This window comes from Tachypleus tridentatus, chromosome 13, assembly GCF_004210375.1.
Source record: "Tachypleus tridentatus isolate NWPU-2018 chromosome 13, ASM421037v1, whole genome shotgun sequence".
Lineage (NCBI taxonomy): Eukaryota > Metazoa > Arthropoda > Merostomata > Xiphosura > Limulidae > Tachypleus > Tachypleus tridentatus.
In genome coordinates, this window is record NC_134837.1 from 136,137,143 (window position 1) to 136,161,923 (window position 24,781).

General features: G+C 33.6%; 1 protein-coding gene across 11 annotated transcripts in view; it reads left to right on the plus strand.

Moving 5' to 3' along the window:
- Window positions 1–24,781, plus strand: part of LOC143238686 (oxysterol-binding protein-related protein 3-like) — a 97,438-nt gene that overhangs the window by 4,667 nt on the left and 67,990 nt on the right. For 2 of the 11 annotated variants that reach the window (XM_076479124.1, XM_076479135.1), the window contains exons 1-3: window positions 1,672–1,880; window positions 2,833–2,893; window positions 24,345–24,547. In XM_076479124.1, coding sequence (XP_076335239.1) covers window positions 24,425–24,547 — 123 coding nt within the window. In that variant the 5' untranslated portion in view covers window positions 1,672–1,880; window positions 2,833–2,893; window positions 24,345–24,424. Of the gene's footprint in view, window positions 1–1,671; window positions 1,881–2,812; window positions 2,894–4,482; window positions 4,571–16,421; window positions 16,442–21,744; window positions 22,056–22,080; window positions 22,504–24,344; window positions 24,548–24,781 lie in introns of those variants that run through there. The other 9 variants (XM_076479129.1, XM_076479127.1, XM_076479128.1 and 6 more) reach the window with 9 other exon arrangements.

A 24,781-nucleotide genomic window follows, 5' to 3' on the forward strand; every position in this document is an offset into this window, starting at 1 on the left:
GTCCGAAGTTATTCACTGGAGATGAAAGTTTGTAATGTTCGAAATCTGTAAACATTCCGAGTCAAATTCTGTTGTTTTCCGATGACTAGGCGTTAATCACAGTTATAGCTTCCTCGACCTATAGCACACTGACTATAGCGATCCAGTAATATTATCTCTTCCATCTCTTGGCTAGCCGCCTTTTTATAGGAATCACGCGAGTTTGTAGAGCTTTCGACAATATTTTCGCGCGCTTTCATCAAACAAGTATTGTTGATTTTCAATTTCAAGAATTCGCTACAAGTTTCGAGAACAGGCGGAACTTACGCAATACACAGTCAAGAATATACGTCACATGCAAAAAAAGAAAACTGCACTGAAAGAAGCGTAGACACTAAAAGGAATGTACAACGCTAAATTCGTTACGTTTGGTATATTAGTGTGGGGTGAGGGGTAAGCCGCTGGTACAGCAGTAAATCTACGGAATTACAACGTTGAAATCAGAGGTTCGATTCTTCTCGGTAGACTCAGCAGATTGCCCGATGTGGCTTTGCTATAAGAAAACACACACTTCGCGAGGGAAGTCCGAAAATTTGACATATAATGCCATTCGTGTCATCATAAGTATTAATATACAATATATTTTAATTATCTTAATATCTAAATGTAAATAGTTTTCTATATTTGATGTAAGGGTGTTTTCGATTTATGGAACTGTAGGATAAATATTGCTTATTAATGGAGTATTAATGCAAATTAAATCTTCAATATGAGTTAAATAAATTATTCCTGGATTTGAATAAAATAAATTTATTTACTTAATAATAAAAATATAAATTAGCAACACTGCTTGAATAATTGGCACCCATTGGTATACCTAGTATTTGTTTATAGATATGTTTATCAAAACGAATAGAGCTATTACATATTCAGAAACTAAACATACTTTTAAAACTGTAAGCAGTAAAAGTTTGTTTTTCTGTCTTTATACCAAATCGTTCAATTGTATAGTTGTTTTATGCACCAGGCTTTCTTAAGTATTCGTTTTTCAACAGGAAAGTGTTGAAATAAAATCTTCACTTATAAGTATGACTTAGTTCTGGAGTTATAGAGATTTATTCTCAGCATGATTTTGTATCCCCAGTGTTTTGAACTAGTGATTTAATTTAAATTAAAAGTAATAATTAGTTAGCTTGTGTTTTTAATTAAGCATAAAGCTACACAATGGGCATTGCGTGCTTTGTCCACAACGAGTATCGAAACTCTGTTTCTTTTTTAGCGTTAAGTCCGTATATGTTCTGCTGTGTCGCTGAGGGGAAATTAGTTAACAAACATGTAAGTACGTATGTAAATATGCATAGTTATTTGATATTTGTTAGAAAATCGTGTTATTTGTTAATTGCCTCATGTCATTTCAATGAAAAGAATAAGTGTGGACATTTCATGCAATATTGTAAAAAGCACAAAATTTATTTGATTGAACTAAATGTAGTCAGTTGACTAATGCCAATGAAAGTTAGTGTATAATATCAGAAACTGATTGCCACTCCAGTGAATCTCACTTAAAGAAGTCCCTGGTAAATACTATTTAAGTGAATTAGTAAATCTGAGAATACCACACATTGTCACATGTCAGCAGTAAAAACAATTATTTTTGCTTGCTTTGTATTATATTCGCACAACAGATGGAGCCAAATAAAATAGGTTTTGTGATATTGGAAGTAAGACGCGAGCTTGTGCCCTTTATTACATATGAAAGTAATGAGGAGGAGTTGCGAAGAAATGTAACGTTCGTGATAGTCGGGTGTTGATGTTTGATGCAAATAATTATGGATCGACTCGAAACACGTGATTCAACATCTGAATAAAAGGATCAAAAGTAAAAGGCTTCATTAAGTCTGGTAAGATAGGCTTAAAAATAGTTATCCAATAATGTATATTTTTACTGTATCATTTTTGACTTTTATATGCCAACTAGGAGTATAGAAGCGGCAAAGCCTAAAGTGGAGGTGTATGTGAGGGTATGAACGAGAAAGACTCCACCTACTGGTACATTACAATGGTCCAATGAATAACTTCGCGAAGCTGTATCGTTGGCAGTGAATGTAAAATATATTTTGTCGAGCTCATTATTCTTAATAATTTGAATGCATATATCGAAAATAAAATGTCGATAAAGTATTCACACAGAAAATTGTTAAATTAAAAATGATTTCAAAGCTATAAGTTGATAACATTTTGAAAGTTAGACTAAGTATAGTTCATCATTGTTTTCCTCATAAGTTGCTGCAGTGTGACATGTGTAGGTATAAACACATGCACCATGTGAATTTAAATTAAAGTCTTCTGAAGTATAGTCATCATAATATGTCCTCAGTGTGATTAAAATGTAATTGTTGTCAATAATAAGGAAGACGTTTTTGACAAATGTTACTAGTATTTACTGAATAGAAGACACTATTGATTTACTCCTAACATGAGTATGTAAAAAGTAAACTTACATTAATAACTTAATGTTATTGCACTGTAAGTGTACATGTGGTATATCACACTGTAGAATTACTACAGAAGTTTGTGTTATTTATAATATTTTTATGTACTGTTGTTATAAATCTTCAACCTACCCAAGGAGAGGTTCAATATAGAAAGGACTTTTAAGTAACCATGATTGGCCATTAACTATATTTCATATTTTATGGTCAGGATATGAACTTGAAGAAATATGGGATATGGAAATAATTTTGCATGATGCCTGAAAAATAATATTTGTTTGAGAGATGAAATATTTTAATGTTATACTTTGTTTATTAAACAAGTAGTTTTTGTTTCTCAGATTGTTTCTTCTGTTACTAGAAAAAACAGAACAGGAGATGTTTCTAGGGAGTCATGCAGGTTCCTGGAAATTATAAGCTGTGTAAGTCTAATGCATACTAAAGTGTGTATGCTGATAATAATAATACACATTTCCCTTTAATTCACAAACCTTCAGGCATCTCATTGCAAGCAAGTGTATTCAAATTATTATTACATTGTTTTTCTCTAAAGGAAGAGCATAATGTAGTTTGACTACCAACTGTAAGAAAAATGTATAATATAATAAATATTACAAAAATCTGTAAACTGATATATATTAAAGAATATTTTAATTAATGTTAACAACAAGTTCTTTATCTGTTTGTGCTTCACTGTAAAATCCTAGTGACTAACTATTAAAAACTTTGAAATTCATAAGGAATTAAATATGCAGTGCTTAGATACAAATGTTGTTGTATTGATGGATATCTTACATTTTAACTTAAAAAGAGCTTATGGTTGTTAATTGTTTTGTCTAAGAACAGATTGATTCTTTATAATGTGGCCTCCCAATGGCACAGTGGTATGTCTAGAAGCTGGGTTTTCAGTACATGTAGTTGGCAGAGCACAGATAACCCTTTGTGCATCTTTGTACATCATAACAAGCAACGATAACTGTATAATGTGAAATAAATAAGAAAAGTTAGCTGTTTAGATTCTTATACAGTAATATGTGATTGTTTTATTTAATAAATAATCCACTTTTTATTTCACACCATCATTTGTGAATGCTGCAGAAAAAAAAAAGAGGCAAAATTGGATTGACATAACTTTGCATATGAGCTCTTGAGGTACATATAAAAACGAAGTCTAAAAATTGTATCAAATTTTATTGAGACGAAGGAGCAAGTGGTGTTTTAAAAAGGACACAGAGTTTTTTTATTAAGTTTTTTTAAATTTCATATCTGTGAATATATGTATTTATATTTTAAAGCATCTGACAACATGAGTTTAAAAAAGAATGTTAAGGATACTCCTAAAATACACAGTGTAGTCTGTTGTAGCTATGTGGATGAAAAAGGGTCACATCATCTAGGTATTTTTAAAGTTAAATAAAGCATTAAGAGCAAATGGTGAAAAGAGTACTTCATTATGTTTTCCCATAATAACATGTTCAAAAGTTTTGTTTTAACTTTGAAAAAAAATTATTGTACTTAGTTAATAGGAGTAATTATAATAAAACTAATTATTTCAAAGACTTGACACTTGAATATACTGAAAGAGATACATTTAAGGAAAAGCATGTTACTTCCAGTTAATAGGTTACCATAACTTCATCAAACAAATCTTGTGACATCCAGTAATGAGGCTGTGATGCCTGTATGTATTTGTAACTATTGAGCTCATATTTGTAAATTACAAAAAAATTATGATAGTTTTTTAGACAGAAGCTCATTTCTTTCCTTTTTTTTTGTTTTTACTTTCTTAAGTGGTTTGCGAGATATATTGGTTAGTGGTATGTAGAAAGAGTTATTGCATATGTGAAGCCATTATTATCTTTTGATAATGAACTGTAGAATTTTATTTTGTCGGTTTGCTTTGTGTTTTTTGATGATAAAGAAAACTTTCTGTAGATTAAATCATGAGTTATTTCTAATTAAGATCACAGTTACATCAGTCTAGTTATACATAGCATGCTCTACTTTATAGGTATTCTTCTCAAGTGAAATTTCATGTGACATCTTAGTTGAGTGATTCAGTTCAGTGGGTAACTAAGTCAAAAGAAGCGAAGAGTTAGGTGGGATTTAACTTTTTCTATTTGGAAGTTCAGAATTACAAGGAAAATAAATTTGAGTTGTTAAAGTTTTAGGCAGATGACATTAATTTTCATTGCAATAAATTTTTTAAATTTTTTTCTTAAGATCAATAAATTATTTTGTCTAAGCTAAAAACAAGTGAAATGTGAATGAAAACTTTCTAGTTCTGTCTATGTATTTTTGGCTAGAAAAAACAAGTTTCTTTAGACAGCATGGACTCCAGAAGCCATTAATTTTACTGAAATAAACCAATATAACCTTAAAGTAAAATATGAATTATTGTGCATGTTATGTGTGATAGTGAGTTGTTAAACTATTCACAGAACAATGTTCATATCATTTAAGCTATTTTCTTTTAGTTCAGACTTAATTTAAAAATGGAAAATACTAATACCAAATGTTTTTCTGATTAGTGATGTGTTATATAATTATTGAATTCTGGTCATGTTCACATTGTGTGCTCATACTGTCCCTGTTATATTTAGGTTTGTTGATGCTCAGTAGATAAATTTAAAAGCATTCTTAAGACACAGATTCTGGAAGTGTTATGTAGAGAACAAATTGAACATGGACAGCAAAAGTAAGAAACATGCACAAGTAACCATATAACACCAAATATTTAATTACAAGAGTATATTGTGTATTTTACTTACACCTTTCCATTTCTCTCTCTCTGGCTCATAGGCTAGAGAGGATTAAGTCTTTCTGTTTTTTTTTTCATCTAAACAACTAGCCAAGTACAGAGACAAAGAAAATTTTGATTTAGTACCCAAATTGAGGCAAGCTTGTGAAAAGTGTACTACATCAGAATTTGGTGCTGTGTACACCAGCAGCTATTCCAAATAATATTTAAAGGGAGAAAAAAATTCCTAGCTTATGCTAGTGTGTACAGTAATCTCAGTCACCCCTTAAGATAGGATCATTCTTATCCAGGGAACCAAACTGATAACAGTTTCTAACAGATGATACATGTGACCTTTCAACATTTGATTAACTTGCAAGATTCTTATATAAAAATGTTAGGAAAGTCCACTTGGACATATTTAGCCATTGTCTATGTTAATTAATTAGTTAATCAGTATTGTGATTAAATTGATTCCTCAAATAAGTGGGTCATATTATTTCCATTTGATTATTCCAACAATTGATTAATTGAAATTATGAGAAAATCATTGATGATTAAAATAATTATCTAATTGAAATTAAGATTTTTGATTACTGCTGTTTTCAATTATTTCAACTATATAAGTAATTGAAACATTTCCAGTGGATTTGCTCTCCCTGTATTTGTTATAACAAAACTACTAAGGCTATTTGATACTGTTATTAATTTTGAACTGCTAGAGGAAAAGAGGCAGGCAGCACTCATAAGTATTTTGTGTTGTTGTTAAGTCTGCTGTGGTATTAAGGTAAGCTACTGAAACAAGTTTGACTGAAATATGACTTTGTAAGATTTTTTCTTTGCATAGGGTATTCTTATGAAAACATTTAGTTGTTATACTTACCTTCTTTTATTGAATTTGATATATTACAAATGTTTTGTGCTCATGTATCATGGAAATTATACAAGTTTTGTGTTTTTCTTATCTTGTTCAGTAAAATTGTTTTAGTTTGTAAAATGAGTATTTTTGCATTTAAATATCAGCTTTTTCCTGCCTTGTTTGGAAAATAATAGTATTAGCATGGAAATATCACTATCAGTTGATTTCTATTAGTTTTATATTTCCCAAGTATTGTACTGTAAAGCACACACTACTGATAACAAGATGAGAAATGAAACTGGTAACTGTACATTTTCTCAGTACTTGACTTGATAAAACATTTTTGAGAACAGTGACATTAGTAATTGTTTTTCAGTGTTTTCTATTACAACTGTATACATAGGCTATTCTTGAATAGTTATATTTTACTCCAGAAGAAATTAAAACCCTGCTTTATTCAAACAAACTGTGAATAATTTAAGAGAGATTCTGATTCTAGTTTTTTCTGTGTCAGACAGTCAGCTCCATATGTATGATGCTAATGTCTTGAATACTACACACTGTTTACTATATTGAATTTGTTACCTCTGTGAGTTCACTAGTGTATGGAGTGTGTGTGTGTGTGTTTAAACATTAATAATTTATCATACCTAAGTGAATGCAATGCACATGTGTGTTTGTTTGGAGTTACAAAATATTGATCGCTGCCTGCATAGTCCCCTGGAAAGCTGCTTTATATATGTGTGTTTGAGTATATTTGTATAGAAACCTCTTTTTACTTACATGTTGTATAAGTACATGTTATAATGTTGTGTTTTCGAATTGTCTCAACTAAGCTGTGGTAGTATATAGATAAGCAGACTTCATAACAACCAACAGTCTGAGATAGATCTTAAAATGATCTGATGTGGAATGTGTACCTTGACTTTTGTATTTGTAGTGGCTCATTTTTGTGTTCACTGATGCACATGTTTAACCTTTCTTAATTGGTCAATGGAGTTAGTATTCTAGAGGTAAGAGTTCATTTGTAAAGGTAACCTTAGCTAATTTTATGATAAAATATTTATTCTAGCATTTTAAAGAATGTTTCAGTTTCAGAACAAAATTAAATAACTTTTCCACTTTTCAGTAATGTAACAATAAAACTGTTTCTGTAGTACATGCATAGAGTGTTTTGAAAATTGTGATTTTAATCATGTTTAATATAAAGAAAATAATTTTTCTCTGCTCATAAAGCAAATATATTGTTATAGCATGTTCTTTCATTGAGTGGCTTCTTTTGGAATGTATCATAAAAATAAGGCTGAATGCAATTTATATGTCCCCTGCCAGTACAGCGGTAAGTCTACAGATTTACAATGCTAAAATAAGGGGTTTGATTCCCTTCGGTGGGCTCAGCAGATAGCCAGATGTGGCTTTACTATAAGAAAAACTCACACATGCAGTGTATATAATGATAATGAAATAATTCAAGTTCTTTTATCCCAAACTACATTCATATTAACAGTATAAATTCCAGAACTAAATGCACTTGTGTAAGCCTAACTTCAAATATATTTAAATATAAACTGTGATAGACGTATCTAACTTGTCTAACTCTGGTAGATAAACAAACATGTAACTCCCAGAATAACTGAATAACAAATAATATAATAGACACAATAACTCTGTGATAATAAACCAACTAACTACTGATTGCACTATCAATAACAGTTCAATAATTTTATCAATAAATACTTCATTAACTGGTACTCTGAACTGCTTACTCATATAAATCTGATTATTATACCCATCTACATTTTAATCAAGTTTACTAGATCTGAAACACGTGCTCTCTAGTTAACATAAGTTAGGACTTTGAAAATGTAGCTTACAACAATATATTCTTTCCACATTTTCAAGTATGTAACATTTTCACTTTTAGAAATTACTGTTGTATCTTTTTGTATGTTATACATGTACTGAATATTTGATTTTTTTTGTCTGGCCATTTTAATTGGAAAGAAAACATATAGGGATAGTATAAAGTTAAGTTGATTAAAATAATCCTACTTTTACTCCATTGAAATAAATTATTAATTGTTTTGTGCATTCATTATTTTCTTTGAAAGTTTATGGACTGCTAACAGTGTAAGCATTTCTTCATGGTTATAGTTTTTATACTTGAAGTTCACCTGTAACATTGTAATATATTGTACATTAGACCTGAGTTACAAAGTTGATAAAATCCAAAAAGATAACATTTGAAAGAGCTGTTTTAGATTTTGAAGCGATATTATAAAGAATTGTTTGATGTGGTCTTTATGTTGTGGGAATTATTTTTAGTTGTTGAATTATCAGCTGCAGGAAAAAAATCAAATTAACTAAGTATTTTGTGGACTGTTTCTTGAAATTTGACTGATCTTTCTCAGCCATCTATGAACTGCTTTGAATTTCAAGACTTTTCACCATTTATCCAATCATTCATTCTACTTGAAAAAAAAAAGGTTTTGATTGAGTGCATTTATGAAAAATCAGATGTTATGTGCTTGTGTAAACCATTCATGGATAGGTAATATTTTAACACAGTACATACCTGTATAAATGGTCCATTGGTTTGTAGCACATTAACACAGTACATTCATGTGTAAACCATTCATTAGTTGGCCCCCTCTGTGTGGATTCCTGTACTTGTTGGTATCTAAACATCCAACCACGTGTTTGCCATGCTTGGTGACCTGTGAAGGAGAGGAGAGGATCCTGGTGGTTGAGGGGTCCAACCCTAACACATTACTTTGGGCTTGAATTCCTGTAGACAGATGACCTTGTGGTGGCACCCCCAGTTGGCTTAGTCCACTTGGGCTAGGGTCAATCAAGTACCAGTGTTGGATGTTCTCAACAGGTGTTGTGGACGTTGTATTTGCTCACGAAACCCTGGCATTGCTGCAGTATTCTTGTTTGACATTGTAGTGCATTGCCTTATAAGGTGGGTGGGGTCAGTGGGCACCAAAATTTTCTTTTTTTTATTATGGATTGTCCATATAAAAATGTAAATAAAATAGTGAAAAAACAGTCCCTAGGCAAACAACCACATCTTGAAGATTCTGAGCAGCAATCTTCAACATCTGTAACACGTATTGTACCTTATTTTCTTATCCTACATTCTCTTTCAGACAGACCTTTAGGGTAAATTTCTCCCTTTTTTTATTTTGAAGGGACTAGTGGGACTTGCTGGCTCTCCAAAGTGAGTCAGAAAGCTTCACTCTGGTGATATACTGGTGGAAACATCCACATCTAAACACATTGAGCTCCTCTTACATTCAAAGGCAATTGGGCATATATCCATTGAGGTCATGCCCTATACTACTTTGAATTTATCATGAGGAGTTATTGTTGAGAGGGATTTGAAGAATATTCCCGAGTTGGAAATGCTCGCAGGTTTCTCTACCCAAGGAGTTTCTGCAGTCAGATGTATTTGCACTCGCAAAGATGGAATTATGATGTTCTCATTTTAACATTTACATCAGTTTATCTTAATTGCAAGGTATAGCCATACATTCCAAACCCTCTCAGATGTTTCCAGTGTCAGTAGGTCGATCACTTCACTTGAAGACATCATGTCATGATTCTTTGACTTGAGCTCATTGTGGTGGCAAGGACCAAGATGCCTATGAGTGTGAAACAGACTCTCATTGCATCAGCTCACCCATCTTACTTTCGTTCTTGCTTCAAGTGGTTGGAAGAAAAAGAGGTGCAGTGTTTGAAGATGATTCAAAAGATTACTTACCCTGAAGCTCAAAAGTTGCTGTTCACTTCATCTTGGATGTATGCTGCTGCACTTCATTCCACTACTACAGCGGGCGTGCAGACGGATCTCTCTGTGCCTCAAAAAGAATCATTCTCAAACCATATGAAAAATCTTCTGACCTCCATGGTTAAAAAAGTTGATGAATCAACATCAATACCCATCTTTGTCTCTAACATTCATTCCAGCAAACACCAAGATCCACTTCCTTTTATTCTTGGTATGGGCATTTCCTCGTGTACATTTTCTTCTCCCGCTCCAAGATGCAAAACAATCATTTATTCTCATCCTCACCCATTGGAATCTTCTTCCAACAACAAAGATCTGCCCAATCAACCAAGGGCAGGATCCATGGAGGTCGACAGACCTCCCTAGAATAATGAAGATAAAGAAAAAAGACGTGGTCATAAACAGAAGGGCTCTCCACCCAATTCGCCTATTTATAAATAAAAATGACAACTATGATACAATGGAACTGTTGAGGTTTACCTTCTAATCTGGATGACATCAAAGTACTGATTGCTTCCTACCATTCTGTGTGTCTTTCCTTACAGGAAACATTTCTGAATCCTGCTGATACAGTCACCTTTCGGCAGTTTTCTTTGTACAGAAATCACAGGCTGTGTGGTGGATGAGTGCATGGAGGGGTGGCACTGTTGGTTGATCAGCATGTGCCCACCCTAGCTTTGCCTCTCAACACACACTTGGAGGCGATAGCCATCCATGTTTTCTTGGGTCGTACCATCACTGTTTGTTCTCTTTACCTGTTACCTGGAGATATCTATGATCAATCAGACCTTGATGCTCTCATTGAACAGTTGCCATCTCCCTTTTTAATCCTGGGGGACTTTAATGGACATAATTCCTTATGGCGAAGTGCTGATATTGAGGGAGGGGTCGCTCTGTAGAAGTTATGCTCTCCGATCACAACATTTCTGTTTTTAATACTGGTGTCTAACGCTGATGTTTGAACTACCCGTTAGTCATCCTGGCGAATTATAATAATTAAAATTTTCGTACAAGTGTTTTAAAACTTGTATTTACTTTCTTAAAACGGCCGTAACGTCAAATAACTCGAAACCAGGACTGGAAAGGCCAACTTCAGGTGACTAATTTTTGAACTTACCCTTTTGTCATCTTGGCGAGTTATGATGATTACAATTATGCTTCAGAAAATCTTTTAGAACTTATATTACTGTAGCTTTTTTCTTACTGCTGTAGACTAGATATACAAATTGGATTTAATACTATTTATGTTTTTAATTTAAAAATTAAACTTTGTTTTGTTTTACCGTAATTTCTTTTTATGAATTGTAATAATTCTCCTCGGTGTGGATTCCTGTAAGATTGAAATAAAATAACTTCAAAACATACGCTGTATACAGAGGACGAGGCCAGGTTATTCGCTTTTATGCTTAAATACTTATGTTAGAATTTTAAAAAGTCAGAACGGATTTGACTTCCATGAATCCCCTGTAGACAGACGTAAACTGACGAAATGCGCTTGAAAGAAAACTTCATTTATCATACATAAGTTGTCCAAGAAGATTTTGAATAAGCATTTATGATCTGTGTGTTTGACATTAAATAACCTCTGCTGCTCACAAGTAAGAATTATGAAGCCCTTCATTCACTTTAATGAGCGAGTATCTCTTCAGTGTAGTCATGTAGATGTTGATGTTAGAATGGACAGCTTGTACAAGTTAGTTATGTAGATGTTGATGTTAGAATGGACAGCTTGTACAAGTTAGCTATGTAGATGTTGATGTTAGAATGGACAGCTTGTACAAGTTAGTTATGTAGATGTTGACGTTAGAATGGACAACTTGTACAAGTTAGTTATGTAGATGTTGATGTTAGAATGGACAGCTTGTACAAGTTAGTTATGTAGATGTTGATGTTAGAATGGACATTTTGTAGAGTTATGTTGATGTTAAAAGACATTTTTTGTAGTTTTGTTATGTAAATGTTAATGCTGTAACTGTTAGTGTGTACAATTATGTGGATGTTGCTATAACCGACAGTTTGTAGAGTTATCTTGATGTTAGAACGGACAGTTTGAAGATTTATGTATATATTGATGTCAGAACGGACATTTTGTAGATCGAATTTATGTAAATATTAGAACGGGCGATTTGTAGAGTTTAATTATATAGATGATGTTAAAAGGATATTTTTTGTAGAGTTGTGTAGATGTTGTTATAAGATCGGACATTTTGTAGAATTTACTTATGTAGATGTTAAAAAGGATATTATGTATAGTTTAGTTGTGTAGATGTTGTAAGATCGGACATTTTGTAGTGTTTAATTATGATGTTAAAAAGGATAGTTTGTATAGTTTAGTTGTGTAGATGTTGTTACAAGATGGGATATTTTGTGGAGTTTAATTATGTAGATGTTTAAGTTAGAACGGATTTTTTTTTTTAGAGTTATTATAGGTTAATGTTAGAACTGACTGTTTGGAGAGTTTAATTATGTAGATTTTGACATCAGAACGGACAGTTTGCATAGTTTAGTTATTTGGCACATAGATGTCGAATGTTAATATACAGATGCTCGAATAAAAAAATTTATATCGCTTTAGAAAATTACGTTGTGACAATCTTTTGGCAAGTCTTTGTTCCACTCATCCAAGATCTATTTGTAGAGTTTTTTTCTCAGGTAGGTAGGGGCTGGTGTTGTGTTTATCCTTTGTTTCGGTGAGAGAACAAAAGAAATATTAATAAATATAGTAAAACGTACTTTGCACTTTGACACATGGGTGCGTATTAAATATGACAGTTAAATCCCACTATTCGGTCAAGTCAGAAAGTAGTATCTCTTGTCCAGCGTTACGCAAATGTTTCAAACAAGCAAACAGACAAACTATCTATCCTGTGGTGTGATACCACGTGGGAGAAATTTTGAAAAGATGGCTGGATAGTATAGGAGATGTAAGATGTTGTTTTATCATGCCGTAATTTGTTATGAAGGTTAATTTCTCAGTAGAATTGGGAACTAATGACCTGATTTTGAATCAGTTTAATATTATATAATATTTCTCGCAGTTTAAGCTGTGATTTGGTTATGAAAAAAACAACAACACATGCCTGCGATAGTTTTATTGTCTGGAGATTTTTACATGTTCGATGGTAATTCCTGTATGATATCCATTCTTTTCCGTCACGTACAAAATTTTCACAAAATGTCATAAGTACCTTTACATAAGTGAATTATCTTAATTGAAATCGGGTCACATTTCGTTATGCTTAAAATGTTGATAATCATTGATTATAGATATCTCTGGATCAATCGCGACGCGAGAGTCTTATCGATCGTTCTAGAAGCCAAACATAACAAACATAATAATACAAAAATGTTCATCGTTGTAAACGAAAAATAATTTGACCTAAGGAAGAGTTTTTTTCTTCCCGATTTATTTAAAAAAGATATTATTTTCGAAATCTGCATAACTGAATTATGCAAAATCTGTTATTAGAACCACAAACAACTTTAGTGAAAATTAAATTCACAGGCCTGTATGTATAGCGTTGGTTGAGCGTATTATGGTTCCGCTGACTGACTGCTTTTCCTCTGATAAGTAGTTCAAAATTAAAGACGGCGGCAGATAGTCATGGTATCTTTTCTATAAAACAGAGTATAAATTCTATCAAGTTATCGGATTTGTCGAAGATACAATAACAGTTACACGATTTTTGTATTCTAATCGGGCCCTGTCATGGGCTCGCGGTTATAACACTTGATTAGCAGTCTGCTAGTTGTGGGCTCAAATTCAATCACCAAACATGCTCGTTCTTTTAGCCGTGGGAGCTTATAATGTGACTCCCACATTTCTTTATTAAATGAGTAGCTCAAGAGTTGGCAATGTAGCTTGTAAGTTAGGAACGGCTAGCGCAGATAGTCCTGAATAACTTTGCGCGAAATTCTAAAAACAAATAAACAAATTGATACCCAAATCACCAACTTACTCTTGTGGTTTACCAATAGGATCCAATCATCTTTTTAAACACATTTTTCTAAACTTTTTATGCACTTAATTGTTTGGTGATTGACAACTCGTTTGATTACAGTGTCTGTATTGGGATATTAATATATATATAAATAAACGACGACGAATTTTGGAAATATCCATAAAAATCACAAAAAGGGAGAATGAAGCATGCGATAGTGATTTAATACATGCAGAAAAATATTATTTAATTAAATAATAGAAATGAATGCCACGTAAACTTACATAAAATATTCAAGTTTTCCTCTTGAAAGCGTGAGAATTGTTAAAGTTCGTTCTTTACACTGAGTGTGGCCCAGCATGACCAGGTGGTTAAAGCACTTAGCTCGTAATCTTAGGGTCGCGGGTTCGAATTCCCGTCATACTAAACATGCTCGCCCCCCTTTCAGCCGTGGCAGTCATTTCCATTATTCGTTGGTAAACACGTAAGGCGTGCGACTCGTAATCCGAGGGTCGCGGGTTCGCGCCCGAGTCGCGCTAAACATGCTCGCCCTCCCAGCCGTGGGGGTGTGTAATGTGACGGTCAATCCCACTATTCGTTGGTAAAAGAGTAGCCCAAGAGTTGGCGGTGGGTGGTGATGACTAGCTGCCTTCCCTCTAGTCTTACACTGCTAAATTAGGGACGGCTAGCACAGATAGCCCTTGTGTAGCTTTGTGCGAAATTCCAAAACAAACAAACAAAATCGTTGGTAAAAGAGTAGCCCCAGAGTTGGTGGTGGGTGGTGATGGCTAGCTGCCCTTTCTCTAGTCTTACAGTGCAAAATTTGCGCGAAATAAAAAAATAAATTCACCGAGTGTTGTGAAAGCGAAACATAATAAAATTTTTCATTGTACTTTAATATTGTACCATTCTGGTAATGAACAGTATAAACAAGAAAAATAAATGAGTCCGAGATTCACAGATCGGGGATTAACTGCAGTTAATAAGTGTGCAATAAAAATAATTTTCAATGTTTGGTGAAATTTTGTTAAGGTTGTCAGTAAATTCGAAGAAAGTTTGTCTATTTCAATTTCGATATAACATTTGCATAGATCAAGTAAGGGACACCTGCATATACAGCCGCTTTTGATTTTTAACCGAACACGAACCGCAGCTCGTCTGTCCAAGTAGTGGGACTTGACAGTCATTCTTATAGCGCACCTACGATTTCCGAACTGCACAGTGCTTTTCTTTTTTTTTTTTTTGTGGCAACGGCATGATAATACGAACCCTTCTATTCACAACCTAAAAAACACCAAAATTAGGCCTCGCTGGCCCGAATTCGAAAACATGTTCCCAGTAGCTAAGTGGTAAGTGAAGTGACCTTATAACACTAAATGTTGAGGCTCGATACATGTGGTAACAGACCACAGATAGCTTTTTGTGTAGCTTTATGCTTTACAACAAACAAGCAAACAATTGGAAAATAAAAATAAGAAAAGAAAATAGCACAACTGAGATCCATACGTGTGTGTGTATATATAGGTATATATGTATTTAATAGATATGAAACTCGGAGATAACAAAAATGTACACGAATAAATCTATAGACAAAAGGAGAAGAAAGCCTATTAAAATCAAATCAATGAATAAGGCCCATAGAGTGGATTATATAGTGGAAAATGGTTTCTGATTGTTAAGCCTTCGTAGTTTGCTTCTTATCGTCTAAATTTTTTGGGTGATTACACAGCCGAAAGTGTGTAGAAGTGAGGGTGAGAATTATAGCACGTCATATGTAGTACATTTGTGCAGAAGGGTGTGCAGCAGCAGTCTTGTACACACTGAGTTGAGGACAGTACCACAATGTCTTGAGGAATATCAAAAAATGTATCACAAAGTTGGATAAGTTTAAAGCATTATTTATAAGAAAGGCAATAAAAGTGACTTATGCATTGGATAAGAATATACTTGTTTAATTGTTTGTTTCAGAACAAAACTTTGTCAAAACTGTAAAATGTTTCAGACAAAGAAACCCTATTATTATATATAAAGTGATATATAACTCCATATCTTTTGATGAACATGTGCATTCTTTGACATTTATTGACGCTTCCAACAGAGAAATAAGGGAGGATGCATCTTTAAGCGCCAGGCTTCCTAGTGGAAAAGGTCACTGTTTACTATACAAAGTGTTTTACTACACAATACTCTTTTTTTCCACAAGAGAACGCATGTGATATCAAAGGGGAATGACTTAGAACAATAGTACAATTCAGCAAAATTAATTTTGAAAATTCTAGACGGCCATAAAATGCTCATCTTACTACACCAGAGACAAGGAATAATAAATATTCTTTGAGTACCACAGATGTATGTATACCTCTACGTGATGTAGCCATATTTGCTAATCGTAACACGTGTTTTGTTCTCTCAGGCGTGACGGTTTGGTATAACGATTACAGGCATACGTATCCGTACCCACTGACGTTAAAAACTTTAAGTTACTTTGCCAATTTAAATTATTTTGTGGACGACAAAAATGTTATTTTTTTGCGCTCATGGTTTCTCTCGAAGCTTTGAACTACTGGTATCGCCCATCACGAAAAGTAATTGTTGAGCATGTCAGTCATGCTAAGAGACGCTCAACAATAACGTAAGGTAAATCTACATTTTTATTTTTTAAGTTACGTCGCATTTTGAAATGTGAATGATGGTGTGGTTAAATAATAACAATTTAGTGTAAAAATACCATGTTTGAGAAACAAAATTTATCATTAACATTATTCTTGCCTGTTCTTCCGTGCTTAGTTTTTCAAACACAGTGTGGGAAGCGTCCTCCGTAAACAAGCGCCAGACATCATGGTACACAATCATACTATAATGGAACTCTTGTTTATATGATATTGGAAAAAAAAAAAACGTTTTTAATACACTTTGTGCAACTCCCAACTTTTCAAATTTTTTATCCTGTGTGGACGTAAATTCGCAATAGGTATCACGATTTTTCCGTTTCGCCTGTGTTTCCCGTCACGGAGAACTTTATTTTTATCCATTTTTGAGGTGCAGATATGACATAAATACGTCGCACGCAGTTCTAATGCACTGGTGCCATCTATATACATATAATAGTATTGTCTGATGTGTGTCAATATAAATACTTCGCAGGGTGTGGATGAATCTTCATTAAAATTGGTGTGGAGGTTTATAGGTCCATGAGGAAATTCACACAGAGTTTCAATTTTTCATTTTTTTTTTCACCCACTACTTCGCTCCTATTGATGGATCTTCAAATTTAGCATTGCAGGCTCGTTGGGTCCATGAGAAGATACATGCAAACTTAAAATCAGTGATGTCGAGAAACCCACTTGTTGAGAAATTTATATGCAAAAACGGCTCGTTTGGGTTGAGAAAATATTTTACATAGAAGAGCGAACATCGTGAACCTGACGATGACCGAAGAAGGTCGACACGTTGTTCGCTCTTCTATGTAAAATATTTTCTCAACCCAAACGAGCCGTTTTTGCATATAAATGCAAACTTACAGTTTCACATTTTATGTTTTACTGTTTTTATTGGCATTTTAGATTTTTTAAAATTTTATATAGACGAAACAACTTTTCATGTCATAAGATAATCTTTCGTTAATCATGAATTTACATAACTTCCGTCCACGGTACAGGTACCCTAGCTGCTATATATAATATAGCTAATAACGTTTGTGAGAGTTGTGTGTCGTCAGACAAGAGCCACTGTTTTGTTTTATGATCATCGTTCAAAAGCATAAATTCATGGTTAAACTGAATCAAGTAAGTGCTGTTCTCGGCCACAGTAATAGCAGAAGTTTATATCAGTATAAAATCATTCAAGTGATAAACACATTGATCAGAAAGTATGTAGTATTTGATCAGTGCCCCAACCAGGCAACGTTTCCAAGTGGGAAGGAGTTGGGGCTTGTATCTTTGAAACCAAAGAAGAAGAAGAAAAAAAGTTTTTAAAGCAGAAGAAATTACAAAAACTGCTTTTCTCCATGAAGGTGGTAATTTAAACATCGTTACACCATCACTTGTGTGTGCCGATACACATTGACTCTTATTAAAACATGTCTTTGCTATCGTAGTATTTTGGATGTTTGGGGTGGATAGGCAGGACACTGGATTTTCAGCTATTATAAAAGTGACAGTCAGTGTCGTTATTGTCTCAGTGGACCGGGAAAAGTCCTAGCGGTGGCTGCTGTTGTCCACTTGCCTTCTACCTGGTGATTAGAGTACAAAATTAGGGACGTTTTTACTTACTAATCCTGTGGTAGATCATTGAAACGTTAACGGATTTAGAATTCAAAATCCGGAGCTCGATACTATTCAGTGGACATATTGCAGATAGCCCATTGTGTAGCTTTGTACTAATAAAATTATTTGGTGCATGTGTTTTAACACCTTCCAATACAAAAACGTCGCATAAAATTTAATAATAACTCAATGGAAGTGAGTGCTATCATTTCCTAGATGTTTTAGTAATTGAATTTTACAATTGCATAATGTGTTGTAATTGAAACGCGAGTCAATTTAACTTGGACAGATCAGAAGTAATATGCATTTAATTTATATTAGGTTTGAAATATTGATATTTTTAAACGTGAGCTATTTTTGCTTCTTTTGTTTTACCTCAAAAATGCATAAAGGAATAATGTCTGATCTGTTTTCGACCAGAAGATCGAACCCAGAACTTCAGCGTAATGAACCCTGACAGATAGAAGAGCGTCATTTCAAAATTATTTCACTAACGAACTACTAGGTGCCAAGGAAATACGCGTCATATCATGCTTTTCTGGTAATCTCCCGCCACCAACAGTGCACGAGCTAAATTGTACGTTTGAGGTATTTGATAGGGATAATAATATAAGGTTGTCGTTTTGATTATCTGCTGGTTGTATGTTTTATCAAGTTTTATATATGTTTATTACATCATAGTTTCGATACTTTAGAAAACAAATTTCGTAGTAACAGACGTTATTTCGATATCTCCTACTCCTTTCTGTCAAGCGTAATCTGAGGGTCGCGGGTTCGCATCCCCATCGCGCCAAACATGCTCGCCCTCCCAGCCGTGACTTTATAATGTGACGGTCAATCCCACTATTCGTTGGTAAAAGAGTAGCCCAAGAGTTGGCGGTTGGTGGTGATGACTAGCTGCCTTCCCTCTAGTCTTACACTGCTAAATTAGGAACGGCTAGCGCAGATAGCCCTCGAGTAGCATTGTGCGAAATTAAAAAATACAACAACAAACAAACCTTTGTGTCAAGAATCAGATTAATTACTACAGTTTTAACTTGCTCTTAGATATTATGCGTATGAGTTTTGTGCATACAGTTTTGTCCATGTGAGATTCTGAAAATTGAAATAGTAGATTTTCCTTTGTTGCCCATGACACCTGGTATTTGAACCACGATTTTACCGACATTTTTTAAGGGGGGATCTTTGCTTTATGTTAGCCAACTTGAGGTGCAGTTGTAAAAAATAAAGCTCGTTTAGGACTTTCGACTTTGAACACCATCTGGTAGTTTAATTTTTCATTACAATCCTTTGCTGCTCGTGGAGTTAATTCACTGAGTTTGCAACTCAGCTAAATTTAGCATATTCGTATTGTACATAAAAAATTAAATCAGTAGATACTTCGTTTTGATTTTAACGACTAACAACTGACATCACAGCAGCCCCGAAACAATTCGGAAAGTTCAAGGTATGCCGTGTTCGACATGCTTCGTACTCTCAGTTGTAGAAGCGTTATTATTGTGGGAATAACCATTCGATTGAGAGTAGCAGTATAAACAGCAGGTACTGCTGATTGGTTGTTCTTTCTCAAGCTAGCCTATCTTAAAGTGATATCATTTGGCAACCTTTATTAGCAGTAATCAACGCCCGCAAATGTTTATTATTAACTAGCTCTTAATTGTAAGTATAAAAGTGTTTTTGTTTTTTTTAATTTCGCACAGAGCTACCCGAGGGCTATCTGCGCTAGCCGCCCCTAATTTAGCAGTGTAAGACGAGAGGGAAGGCAGCTAGTCATCACCACCCACCGCCAACTCTTGGGCTTCTCTTTTACCAACGAATAGTGGGATTGATCGTCAAATTATAACGATTAAAGTTTGACAGGTAAATTTGTAAGTTATAATGGCCGAGCATGAGCCAGTGGTTAACATTCCGGACTATGGATTCGTGTTTTACCATCTCGTTGCCATCTAAACTTTGGGATATGGTTGCGTTATAACAGTTTGATGAGTGGTGGTGTTGACTAGCTACCTTTCGTGTGATTTATCACATCAAAATTAAATAACCCCACATAGCTTCGCGCAGACATTTTAAGCAAACTGTTGAAACTCAACAACAATGGAACAAACAGTTTTTAATGTATTATATGAAAAATTAATATTAGAACACTTCATAAAATAAAAGCTATAATGTTAAAGTGGTATATAATGGTGTACATAGGTTCTGCGATAATAGAAATAATGTTAGATGTGTCAAAGTTGTATAAATATTTCATAATGCTAAATACTAGCGAAAGTACCTGGTTTCGACCGGGGTTGATATTGTAGATGACTGTGCCAGAGTGTGCATTCTGAACCTATTTTAGCATTATTCCCCAGGTGGACAGCCCTCTACTCGGAGCCTTTTCTGGTTTATGCGAATGAATCGCAACTTTTTTGTTTCAGTTTTGGTTTACATTACAATTTGTCCATTACGAGTTTAGTGACAGGATGCAGAGGGGTGGACATTAAGTTTTATAAGTGTAGTGAATGTTGATATGGTTAAAAGAAAATAATATATAAGCCTAAGGTAAAGACATAACATGCGAGATAACCCAGCCTATCGCCAAGTGCTTATTTTGAAAATAAAAATATTGGCCCAGTTTTTAAACTTAAACAATTTTTGAACTGAGGTATTTTATTTTATGTCCCCAACGTTTAAATAAAAGTAAACCTCTTAAATCAACGGAAACTAAATTAAGAAATTAACAGAAAATTCAGTTTTGTCGTTTATGCGTTTCATTTTATATTTTCAGTACATAAAATAATAACAATATTACTGTAACGCACTGGCTTTTCTATTTATTAGAAGGTGTTATATAAGGAATCACTTTTTGTTTTGCTTTTTTGCTAGCTTGTCTCATTGAGAAGATGCGCATGCACTAACTTGCATGGATAATATAAGTAATAATATCCAGGTGCACACCCTTAGAGTCCACTCTTATTATATGGGTGCAATTTTCCAGGGTTCTAGGTTCTTTCCTCATGAAGATATGGCGGTCATACTCACATAGACACGCCCTTTTATTATTGTAGATGAATATCGATGATCGTTAAAATTCCCAAGTTAAAAAGAGTTATAAACAATTTCAGTTTATAGTGTAATTAAAAATTAAAGTACCTACAGACATGACATGCACGATGACAAGATCTATTGATATTTGTAACAATTGCAAAACTAAAAAAAATTAAGAACGAATTTACAGAATGCCAAGAGTGCCCTGGTAGTACATGAAGCTCACTTATTCTAGCAATAACGTGTACGTGTGGTTATCAGTGGAAAATTACATAACTAGTTGGATGGCCTGTAGATTGATAACTATATGTAAATACTATAATTTGATTGGCTTTTATCTTATAAAGTGTACAGCATGTCTTGTTATAAAGTTTCTAGAGTACATTACATATTTTATTGAAATGTTTAGGTACACAAGGTATTGTAAAATACACAGCTTAACGAACTGCTTTTGGATAGATTTTACAGAGAGGCTGTAAAGTTTTACTTAAATATAACTAAATCGACTTCTTTAACTTCTTAATATATTTATATTTTGATTAAAAAGGTTTATTGTAAAAGGGGTCTATTTCCGTGTTGAGAAGTTTTTACAAGGTGTGACAAGAATTGACCCTACGTCAGCGTTGTATTTACGGCGCAATATAACGTGTATACGTACGTATGTGTACGGTCTGAATAATGGTAATGAAAAAATTAACGGTGATGTAGGAGTAAAGTATAATATATGTGGATAAGATTATGTATTTAAAAAAATTCTTTGTGGAGCGTCAAGTATCCACGTACTGTTCACACACACACAAGAGAATTTTAGGTTGATGGATTCATATAGTGACGAGCCGATAGTTTCCCATGTGAGTCTGTGTAGTGTAGACCCATCGATTTTACGTAGTTGCTTGTATTTTGGGCGGCTGCAGACATCAACTTAGCTTGCCGACGGTGCTAGGCTTGTCCTTACGGTAGGTAAGCTGTGGCTGTTCTGGCAAATTACCGCGAATAGCACTCGTCCTTTATAAGAGTTCGATAATAATTGGATCGGTAGAATCTATTCGAAAATAATTTGTGTTTATTTATATTTATTTGATGTTAAACTCTGCTGTGGTTGATTGACTGCAACGTTGCTAGACGATGAAATCAAAGGTTGGTAGTGTCCAGTTTTTTAAATATATACACTCCATTATAGTCCGTAGACCTGGAAGTGAGAACCACGCATATTCTTTAAAACTGAAAAAATTGGAAGAGGTGATGTGATAAAGAACAGCGTCATAAGCTTTAGTGGAACATTATGTACGTGGATGTGAAAACGATAAACTTCTGATTGCTTAAGTGTCGTGGTTGGTATGGTTTGTAACAGTTTTTGGCTGTCGTTTATCATTCCTGCAGTGTGTGATACAACATTGGTGTGACGTAAGTTGTAAATTAGAGTGATATTTTGTCCGGAAAAGCTGCTGTTTGATGTGATAACTTATAGTTTCATTTTAGTTTTGTATTTTTATCTTTACATTACTATATCAAAATGTAATTAATCCAGTTAAACTTAAAGCTGTACAATTCCACACCAGCCAAAGTCTGTTACTGTAGTTACTATAGCTCAGAGTGTTATAGCTGTTAATGATGTAACATTGTTATTGCATGTGTTGTGGATGATAATACTTTATGTGTTGTACACTTTCACTAATTCTAGAGACCATAATTCCAACTTCAAATGATACAAGTAAATGGTCCCAGACATATAGCTTTTATGTGATGCTAGGAGTTGCAGATTAGTAAAGTGGTTGCTATGTGGTGTTTGTGCTCTGTGCCGAGGGTTATCTTACACAGATAAAATATCTGATTTTTTCTTGAGAAAATATTGAAAGAGGTGACTGTTGAACTTCACAGTATCATCTGGCTTCAGAATTGATTGTGTTATATTCTGAGAAGAATAGGAGTAGAAGATTCATGTTTCATATTTAGAAAAGCTGGGCTCCAGTTAACTGTTATGGTAGTTTTTTAAACAAGATGATTCAATTATGTAATAAGCCCAGCATAAAGTTTTAGAGGAGAATTAGTGTTTTATTGAAAAATAGAGTGGGTTTAAGTGTTTTACTTTTTATTAAAGGTGGTGGTATAAATGACCAACTGGTCTTTTGTTGTCCATATGTGATGTATTTTGTCACTTTCTCGTTCCCTGTATTTTATGATGATCTTGTAACATTTTTGAATAATGGGATGCTTGTTGTGTAGCTCTGTCAAGATTATTACTTAAATTTATTTATTTTTACTATTGGTAGAATATTAGACTTAATTTGTTCATCAGTATACTAAGCTGATTGCATTTAGTTCTCTTGTTTGATGCATAAGGCCTAATTAATTCTTTAGTGTACATACTAAACTAAGAATTTAGTTCTTTTTTTTTTATGGCACATCATTAACCCTAATTCATTCTGTATGAACTTGAAAACAGTTTCTAAAAAAATAAAAAACCTAGATTGTATTTTTCTTGACCAATTCCTAAGTGTGATATTTTAAAATTATTTGGCACTGCTTTTTAAGTAAATTATAGACAATTTGTAGAATACAAGAGATAATTTGATCGCCAAGCTATGTTTAAAATTCCTCATGTTTTATTTAAGTATTAACGATCTTTGATTAAGACTTCTGTGTATGTGTGTGTATTGTACATCTTCAGTTGATAAACTATAACTGAATGGAAGATGTGTGCCCATCTTGTTTCAAAAGTATGCTTCATTAAACATTGTAAGCTTTGTTTTTTGCATTATTTGTATATTTATTGTATATATAATTTAGCAAACATCATCAACATGTTTGATTTTATTTTGTGATTGGAAAACACATCATTTTTGGAATTTTAGTTTTTTTCACCTGTCTCATTAATGTGAAAAGATTGTGATTTTTGTAATATACTGAAAAGCTTATCATCTGAAAAAATAAGTTCTTAACTTTGCAAGATAAGAAGTGTCGAGGATCTAAAACAGTCGTGTAATATTTAGTTGCTGATACTCGTATTCTATAATACTGTTTTTATCGTTAACCACAGGAAGCTACTTAGAGCAAAATTAAAAATGAACATGGCAATTAGTATAGCTGATTAAATATACATTTCTTGTGGGTGTACTGAAAAAGATTAGAATGCATTGTTTTTCACTAGTTGGTTAACTAGTTAACTGTTGAGATTTTTAGCTTTAGGATAGAGCAGGGTATAAAAAACCATGTTCCTGTAAACTTGTATAATTCTGTTTATACAGGATAGAGTGGGAGGGACATACAAAGTAGTGCTTTTCATTGACACTTTCCCAACATCCTAATTATTTGATTCTCTAACAACATGGCATCAAGTTTACGCCATATTGCTACAGAACCTGATGACCTCAGTGAGAAGGCCAATCAAAACATCTTTGGGGATCAGAAACAGATATGGGAGAAGAGCCAAGTCTACACTTCTGATTCTGTAAGCTTATTTTTATGTTACATTTTACTTATGGTATAATTTGTGATAAGATAATGTTTTTAAATGTGTGTGATTTATTTGATGAAAACACAACTATGTCATTTAATTTTTGAAGAGAACTTGTTTTGAAATATCAAATAAAGAATGAATCACTGATGATGTGTCTTTGTAATATGTACTGATCAAATTTTCAAGTGTGATAGATGGAAGGGTCAAGTAGGTTAGTGATACAGT